The sequence below is a fragment of the Gallinula chloropus genome (assembly GCF_964237585.1).
Source record: "Gallinula chloropus genome assembly, chromosome: 2".
Lineage (NCBI taxonomy): Eukaryota > Metazoa > Chordata > Aves > Gruiformes > Rallidae > Gallinula > Gallinula chloropus.
In genome coordinates this window covers 14,363,005-14,372,790 of record NC_140086.1, presented here as the reverse complement: position 1 = coordinate 14,372,790, position 9,786 = coordinate 14,363,005, and the positions used below count along the sequence as shown (strand labels likewise).

General features: G+C 44.6%; 1 protein-coding gene across 1 annotated transcript; it reads right to left on the bottom strand.

The window, feature by feature from the left end:
• Positions 1-1,046: 1,046 nt before the first annotated feature.
• On the bottom strand, positions 1,047-9,348 carry HAS2 (hyaluronan synthase 2; the record flags this gene model as incomplete). Its single annotated transcript, XM_084280082.1, has 3 exons — positions 1,047-1,976; positions 4,118-4,219; positions 8,722-9,348. The coding sequence occupies 3 exons, from the start codon at positions 9,346-9,348 to the stop codon at positions 1,047-1,049; spliced, it is 1,659 nt and encodes a 552-aa protein (XP_084136208.1).
• Between the last annotated feature and the right edge of the window lie 438 nt (positions 9,349-9,786).

The window sequence follows — 9,786 nt, the reverse complement described above, 5'->3', positions numbered from 1 at the left end:
GACGTTTTGACTCAGGTCCCATGTAAAATCTGTGGGAGCTTTCCTGTAGCAATGTCTTCTCCAATGGCATGGAGGCCTGCCTTGCCTTATGCCTATTGTGCATGACAGGAGTATTATGCTCTCAGCAGAGAAGCAAATTTCTGTTTTACAATGTCATCCAAAACAAAACCCCAAATTGCACATATCTACCCCTTTGGCCTTTTTACACACAAATATGCTTGTATTCAAAATCTGACAATGTTGGGCTTTTCCTAATAAATGTCTTCAAAGAGCACATATAAATGCTTTTTCACAGAAATAACCATTCATCAGTTGCAAAAATGCAGAGATGCTTTTTATTCTTTCTGTTGTGAACAAAATCAATTCAGCACAAATTTTGAGGGAGGGAGTATGATTTTTGTTTTCCTTAATGTATTTAAAAAGGCTAAAGAACAAACTGTTGGGGAGGCAGCTTTTTTTGGCAGATAGTAAAATATAAAATATGTGTTTTAAAAAAAAGTTGGCTTAAAAATACACACGCACAAAAAATACAACGATATAAAAATACAGCTGAACCAACGGCTTCTTAAAATTTACCTTTGGCATTACATTAGGCAGCCTAACACAAAATGATCTTTCTAACAAACAGAACTATAAAAAAGATAATTTTATAAATTAAGTTGCAAGGGGATGTCATATCGTTTTCTTGATTCTCCAAACTCCTTCCCTACCTGTCCACACACATAAGCATGACCAACGAGGTATATAGAATGTAACACTGTCGGGCATATGCACAATAAAAAAGTGCATAAATATAGAACGTCTCCCATTTTCTTGTGAACAGGTCAGAAATGTGTGGGTTGTGTTTTCTTCCCCCCACACCCCTCCCAGAAAAGAAAAAAAAAAAAAAAAAGGTTTGGGCTTTTTCCTTACTTTGGCAGGATGAAAATGAGCTCAGAAGAATACAAAAGTTTGTTACCAGCAGCAGTGATCCACTTGTCTGATGCCACAGATACTACAAGGTTATTGGGTTGCTTTACAACTCTGGGTAACTTCCCGCGCAAACATCATACGTCTAGCACCATGTCGTAGTGTTGCTCTTTCTTCCGCCTGCCACATTTGGTGATAAGAACCAAGTACAAAGTCAACAGCATAATCCAGTAACATGCATAGAGTATTGAGCCGATGATGAGAACTGTCTGTTTTGACTCAGAAAATGGCTTTTTTGATTCCTTGTAGATAGTAAAAATTACGCCACCTAGGAGGATTGTAAACCAAATGGAGACTGGAATGAGTCCTATAAAATTAACTACAATAGTTTTTCTTCCTGACGTGCCCCACCCTGCTTTGTTTATTGTGGCAATTGCAAACATCTTTGCTGGCAGTAAACTTGACATGTACAACACTGAGTAGAGTGACATGAAAACCATGACAATGTTGCCCCTAAGGAAGCTGGCAAAGGAAGACTTTATCAGGCCCACTAACTGAACTGTCAACAGGAAGAGGAGGATGTTCCAGATTTTGCCCCTGTAGAAGAGCTGAATGACTGTGGCGATAAGGAAGAAAGGAAAGAATCCAGTGATTACAGCTTCATAGGTCATCCACAAATGGTGCTTGTGGAACCACATCGCGTTATAAAGCCACTCTCTAAAGTACGATTTACTCCAGCGGGTCTGCTGATTCAGCCACCTGAGATACTCTATCGGTGTTTCGGTAAGGCACTTGGATCTGGCTGTGTATTTTGTTGCATAGCCCAGACTTAGCACTCTGTTGGTTAGATGCCTGTCATCTCCAAAGCTGCACTGGGAGCCCATAAATTCTTGATTGTACCAATCTTCCACAAATTCATGGAGTAAAGAATTTCTGTACATTCCCAGAGGTCCACTGATGCACTGTACACAGCCGAAATAGGACTGACAGGCTCTTTCTATGTTAAATGCCATCCAATATCTCACGCTGCTCAGAAAGGATATCCAGGAATCATATTTGTTCAAAATCTGCAAAATACAAGAAATTTTCATTTTAGATGAGCTCTTGAGAAAAAAGATATACACATTGGATAAGCAAGGACTTTGCAGAGACTAGAGCACCATTAGCCAAAATTTAAGGGGAACCTTGCTCCAACAATTCCAACAATTCCAGGAGTTCCCTGTACCATCCAGCACATTGACACAAAGGGCAAGAGGAAGCCTTCTAAAAGTCAGTTCCACCAAAATGTTCTCTTTTTCATCACAACCTTTCCTCTTCTCCACCAAGACACTTATTTTCCGTCTCATTCTTCCTTTCCCTTCCCCCCCCCCCCCCCCCCCCCCCGCCCCAGTTAAGGACCTTCTGGTCTCAGCCTTTCCTGAGAGGAGATGGTAGAGTCCCAGATGTGGCCTCCTGCTTCTTTCTGACCACATCTTTGGGACTCAAAGGACTTCTTCCTACACTCCTAAAGCTATTCCAGAGCATGAGAAAGGCTGAACATATTTATGATACATTTTTGGTATCATAGGCTTGCCCTAGAGGTATGACCCCATATGGACTAAGAGGTATGACCCCTTATGGACTAAGACCCCATATCTGACACTGGGCACTTGAAAGAACAACAACCTCTTCTGATCTGTCTGTGCAGTGTTATGTTATGCCAAGACATACTGTGATACTCCAGTAGAGTCATGCTTTGGTCTGCATAAAGGTCTCAGTCTTTCTCTTCTATATGCTGCAAAGCCTATCTGAAGGTCAAGCCTACACTTAAAATACAACATTAACATAGTCGGGAAGTCTGAACACTCAATGCAGACATGAACACATGTGGATGCCCAAGGTCATGTCTTTACATCCTTGTTCTCAAACACCTTGTGCTGGTGGATATGGCAAGAGAGTGAGTAGCAGGGAGGCTGTGCCAGCTCTCCACTGGTATTTGCTCAGTGTGGAAATTTTCAGGGGAACCTGTAGCCTTCTATAACTAGAAATTAGTATTCTGCAACTTGAAAAAAATAAGTGTTTTTTCCAATGGTTCCAATTTCTGTCAGGTTTGAAGGACAAGGGCCCAACTCATCTCTATTTCAGCTTAATTCCAGAATATGTCAGAAGCAGCAGTGCTCAGGGATAGCCTTGTGCCTGGCTCAAATGTATTTGGGGTACCTTGGAAAGTGAAATAGGGAAAAAAAAAAGCCCAGAGCCTTGATACTGCCACCCTTCCTCCCAGAGGACACATGCCCTTCTCACTCTCTCTCTCTGTAGATACTTATGAATGTTCACTGTCATAGCTGAGCCCATACTGTCTCTTTCCAGTTGCACTCACACGTGTCCCACATGAGTGTGGTGCCTGGTTTGTTGTCAGCCCAGAACCTCAAAGATATTCAGGCTTCTGTGGGAATCTTAATTATTGGAGTTAAAAGCCACATGCCTGAAATATTGCTGACTACTGGGGCATTCATTAGTAAGTGCTTGTCCATAGAGATGATGTCCCTTTCTCCTTGGTCTCCCATTAAAGCCCATTTGAGTACGGGAGACTGATCCAAAGTCAATTGAAATAGGCATTCTTCTTTATAAATTGCAGCAGAAACAACTATATCAAAAGGATATCAAACTACAGCCTTTTGCTGTAATTGTCAGCCAAACTTGACAATACTGGAAATCCTAACAAGTGGAGTTGGGAACTTTCCATTGTCCTACCCAAAAGAGATGCAGAGGAAACCCAACAATACACAGACTGCACTGTGCAGTGCATTTTGAAAAGGCTTTAATTCCTAATGATCTTGGCTGCCAGTGGTAACATCACTGAAGTGCTTGGGGTGCTAGACTTGGCTTTGAGAGACCTGCTCTCAGTTCCTGCTCCCTTGCAGCTTTTCTTTGGTACCCTGAGTAAGCACTTACAACCCAGAGACTCAAAGATGCCACAGCTGTCCTGAAAACGCAGTGCTCCACTTTTCACATACAGGAGGGAGTAGTATTTCTTTGCTGTCTATGGGTGTTAAAACCATGAGTGCTAACATCTCAGAATATGGATTTCTGTTCAAGAGACAGAAAGGTTAAGGTGTCCTAATAGTCTCTTTAAAGGTATCATAGTATATTCAAAGCTAGTGCAGTCAGGGAAATCTGTGACAGGTTGCTGAAACCCCTTTGTCAATCTGAAATTCATCACACTCACCTGCACATCACCACCAACTCCTCCAACCATTGGATCTTCTTCTAAAACCTTCACCATCTCCACTGACGAGGCTGGGTCAAGCATGGTATCTGAATCACAGACCTACAAGTAAGACAAAACAAGAACGAAAATGGGTTAAGAAGTACACCAGAGAAGAAAATAAAAATCATGATTGCAGCAACTCTATAGGCACATTCTCTTGAATGCAATTAAATCTCACTTTGGAGTCTGCATAGATACCTCTGTTAAAGGCTGTTTGCCCTGGGCAGCAAGGAGTGGTGCTAAATGAACAGAGTGCTCCTTAGTGCTGTGCGTGCAAGCAGTCCTCTCTCCTCTATCAGCTCACTGTGTTTTACGGGCACACTGGGCTGGCTTCTTTGAACAAGAGATCAGAGATGGGGCGCTGCAAGGCCAGACAATATTTGTGGGTATGTGGTGGATTCCTGCGGAGCCAACTGCAGAGTTTTCCTGTGTTGGCTACGTGGTTTGAGCACCCTGGTCAAATGGTTCCTGCTGCCATATGAGGGAAGGAGTGAGGAGTTAAATTCCAGACAGTCGTTATAAAAAAAGAGGGAGGAAAAAGTCACCTAGAAGTCTGGGAAGAAACCTAATAGTTCTTTCACTCACAGAGGGCTTTAGCAATCCCTGTAAGATATGTATTTTGGATTCCAGAAGAACAAACTGATTTTTAATTTTAGATGCATGATGTGTTATTAGTAGTGCAGGGATTTGACATTTGATATATAGAAAGTATTTGCTATTTTTCTCCAGTGTCCTTATAAAAAATACATAGGCCAGAAGGAGTGAGTCCCGAAGCGCAGTATTCTGTGAGACCAGGGCAGAAATAGATGACACACACAAGGCGTTTCAGCCACACAAACACTCCCAGTCAACTAAACACTGTGTACATTAGGAACTGGCTTTCCCCTGGAGAGCAGGAGGAGGGCTCAGAGAGGCTGGCAGGCCTGTGAGGCAGCTGGCATTGCTTTCGTTTGCTCAGAGGCCAATGACATGGGCTGCGGCCTGTTTAAAACAAGCATGTGTCTCCGTCACAGCAGCTGCTGGAAGCAGTGCCCCCACCGTGTGCAAACTCATTTCTCAGACTCCCTGAGGCTGGAGCAGAAGAGGCTGTCCCAGAAACTCCTTCCTGGCCTTACAAATCCTCATGCAGCTTCCAGTCTATCCCCATGTCACATTCCTGTGATTTCAGACGGGGACAGGAGGGGTAAAACTCAGTAGCTCTGCATGAACAATCTATTAAGTCAGATTCTGGTGAGGCTTCATAGTATGTGTGCTAATTTTGGTGTCCTTTCATCCAATCTTTCACTTCAGCCTAAGTCTGCTGACTTCAGGGGAGCAGAAACCTTCTTGTCTGCTCTGTGAACGGGGAGGAGAGTTCAGAGCTCTGCTGTGGGCTAGTCTCAAGCAAGGAGGTGACCCGGAATAGCTGGACTGCATAGCTGGGGATGCAGTTGAGCATCTGCCAACATGCTCCCTCATCTCCATTCTCACTTGGAGGGGGCTGAGAGGAGAAAGCTAAACCTAATGAAAGCTCTCGTATTTCCATGAGGAGAAAAACCACAAGCATCTCCAGCTCCCACTAACTTGATGCATCCAGCTCCTCAAAGGACTCATCCTGAGATGCACCTTTGTAACCTGCCCAAGGTGTGCCTCCGGCTTTGGTGGAAAGTTCTCAGCAGTCACAGCACTCGATGACAGAAAGGAAGCAGAACAGTTCTGCTGAAGAGTGGAAAGGATGCCTACATCTCTTAGTTGTGACCTTCTGGACATACCTATTTGATGAGTGCTTTGCAGAGGGAATCTGTTCTTTGCTTTATGATTCTATGATTTGCTGAGCACCCAGAGCTGAGGCTCAACCCATTTCTTGTGACCAGGAGTGGTGGGCTGGGATCAGCCCCCTCCCCAGCCCCTCTGGTGCCTGTCACTTGATGTGGCTGAGTAGCCCCACCCCATCCAATGCATTTATCTATAGCAGAAAGACCTGCTAATGGAAGGAGGACCAGCACCACTAATGTAAGATGAGGAATCCTGAAAACACCGGATTTATTTACAAATTACCAGCATGTGTCCCGAGCATGTCAGCACAACAGACACGTCTGGGCTTCTGGAGCAAACCTGACAAACCATCACTTTCCATTTAGATGAAGTTTTTGCAGGTGAAAAGAGGACATACCCAGAGAAAGGCAGACACTTAGCAACCCAAATAAAACACACCCAAGTCCTTCCAGCCAGGGGTAGCCCAGCACAGCCCAAGAGCCAATTTGCCATCTTTACCTAAGAGCTAAGTGACCTAGAAATCACTGCCTTGGGTCACAGAGTTGCATGAAAGGGACACTTGACCCCAAGAGAGCTGTTCAGATACTCATTACAACCAGAGGTGGTTTATCCAAGCTGCTCTGAGAAGTTTAGTGCTGGACTCTCCACACAGGAATGTTCATCAAGCAAAGATGAATTGTACCCTGGCTGCCTTGGCCAGTTCTACAATGACAGTATTTGACAGTTTAACTCCTCTACCTGACTGCTTGCAACCTCCTAAACTCCTCCAGGATGGATATAAGCCTTTGCAACTGTTTCAGGTATTTAATGAAACGTGCAGCAGCTCGTTATCTACATTGGTCTTACTGCTTATCATTGTCTGTCCATAACCCTGGGGTGTCTTTTAAGAATCATGAGGCCCACAGTTTCAGGGGTGGGCAATGGTGCTGACTTGTCCACCTTTCTAAGTTCTTGATCAATGCAGATTGCTCAGCCCTTGAAATGTTGGGCCCGTTTAAAGTAAGTGACCACGGATGCCCCCAAAGAACCATTTGAAAGATCTCAGCCTTCATTCGTTCATGAAACAGACACATTTTAGCTGCATTGCATCATGACTGTGTAGTAGTCAGGGTCACCACGCTGCTGCACTTCTAATACAGATGCGACTGTGGCACCAATCAATACTGCAGCCTTTGGTGGCTGCTGGCAGCAGTGCTACAGCCCCCAACACATTCATCAGGACTTCTGAGTCAGGTCAGGAGTGTTATTTGACTGAAAAAACAGAAATATCTCTTCCGTTTTCTCAGTTTGTGCTATGACTGTTGAAATAGAAACACTTCTTCCAGGTTCCCTGAACACATGTGAGAGCTGGACCGAGGGAGCAAAGTTGCAACAAATCTGTTTCCTTCTCTCTGCAATCTGATATTTCTCTGCAAAGTGATTATAAAACCACGCTAATAAAGTAAACTAGCATTTTTATCCTATTACAGTCCCTCACAGCACAAAACCACAGTGCAGACAATGGAAAGCTTGAGCCTATTGTTTTCAGAGAATAAATCAGTTTCAGTTTTGGAAGTGGTAGGGGACGGGCTCTAAACGTTCGCCTTAGTCTTCCAGCTCCAATAACAAAGCAGTTCCCATCACTCTTCAATTTCAGCCCCTCCTGCGTGCAGAGGACTCATCACTCTCACATCATCTACCGGCAGCCTCTCCTCATCCCCTGGGCATGGATGCTGTGCCGTGCAAAGCACACACACACACTCACAAGGCTGGGCAAGGACCCCAGAAACATGTGGCTCAGCCACGCAGCCAACACAGAGCATCTTGTGGGGAGCTGCTGCTCCACTGGAGGAGACAGCTGGATGCTCTGAGGTCAGGAGAAGGTGGGAAGGGCTGAGGGTGGTCAATTAGGAAGATCATCTCATATTCAGTGTGATTAATCAAATGAGCCTTGCTGGCCTTGATCAATAAGCAACAATCTTCACTGTCCAGGCAGAGACCCTGATCCCACGCATCCCCCTCCATACATGACTTCTTCTCCTTCCCGCAGTCAGCGGAGCTGTTTGCAGGAGTGAGGAGTGCTTCCATGTGTAAGGCAAAAACATAGAAAATCTTTCATGGGATCCAAGGCAGCTGGAAAGAAATGTGTCTCTGCTGCTTTGGAAACAGGGAGAGAGGACCCAGCCTAATTCATTTTTAAGTGAATAGTGTCATAAGGGCTTTAAAGGCCAAGTCGCAGTGAGTGAGGTAATGCAGCTGTAAGTGATGAAGCAAAAGCTCCTTCAGGCTTTAGCTGAAGAAATCTTTCTTTCAAGGCTGCACATTGACCCTTTTATTGAACACTCTGCACAGCCTTCAAAGCCTTTAAAATATCCCCATCTTTTTTATGGACTCCACCGCTGCTCTGAGGTATTCCCTAGTGCCACCAAATACCTGACTGTCTGCTTGCATACGGGGCTGCTAACAACCTCAACAAATAAAACCTTAGCAAGGTCTTGACCAACAAGAGCAGAGAAGGGGTCTTTGGGAGGCCACTGGCTTCATCTGAAGCAAAACCATTTGGATGAAGGGCAGTACCGAAGTCTGAGGAAAGATTTCAGATTTCTCCAGTAGCTGGTGCACAAATTTAACTTCTTCACAGAAAGGTGGACTGCTTTAAAAGGTAGCAAAACATGCTTTTAACGGTCAAGCTGTTTCCAAACAGACTGAAAGGAGCACTGTGTTCATCAGGGACTAGGATGGCCTCTAACATGCTGCACAAAACATACAAAAGCTGCTTTCTTTCAAATGTGTTTGAATTGGCACTGACCTGGCGCTCTAATACCTACCTGTACATAATCCACGCTTCTCCCCAGTGCTTTGAATGCTGTGTACATTACTTCTCTTTTTCCACCCCATTTCTGCATGATGCAAACACTTTTGTTGGACAGGACCAGCTGAGATACGTGTTGCATGCTCTCTCTGTGAGACTCCTCCGTCTCACCTGGACCTTTGTCGTGGAAGTTATTACTCCAGATATAAGTGGCAGATTTGTCCCTACCCATGATTTCAGTAAAGATGTCCATCATGTAAACGTCATCTTCTGAGTTCCCATCAATGACCATAACAACTTTAATTCCAGGGTAGGTCAATCTTTTCACAGACAGTAAACATTTTCTTAAGTAGTCAGGATCCTCTTGATAGGCAGCTATACAAAGGGCAACTGTTTTGTTCAGCTTGATCGGAGTCTCTAGCGACCGCTTCATTTTCCTGTGCTCTAGGAAGGCAAACAGGCTTTGGATGATGAGATGTAATGCCAAGATAGCACCATAGAGTCCAAAGGAGAAGTAGTAGTTGTCTGTTTGGATGAACTGGTAGCCAACAATGTAAGCAGCGGTGATTCCCAGCAGGAGGGACACCCCGAAGAGTGTGGTTCCAAGTATTCTCAGGATACATATAAACCTCTCACAATACATCTGCAAAGAAGCATGGAAACCGTTAGCAGAGCCACCATTCACTGATGTAAGACCTCATAAGGGATTGGCATGGCTACAACATACAGCGTCAACAGAAACACCCCGTGCTTCTGGCTGTGTCACAGGCTTACTACATCACCTTGCTTGACAACTTCTTTTAGCAGTACCTGCTCCATGTAAAGTAAGATTCAAATGCACTTAATGTACTAGGGATGTTTTCTACTATTTGTAATATCCTCATAGAAGGTGCTGTCTGTATCAGCATCTTATTTTGGCAGCCTAGGCTTGCTGAAAGAGACACTCCGACATAGTACCCTGGGGAGCTAAAGGAGAGGCTTTTGGGCCACAACTCGCTTCATATGGTCACGGGCAAGTGGAACAGCTGAATGTCTGGGCAGCCCCTCCTCATCTCCCATCCGTATCATGAGTGCATCTCAC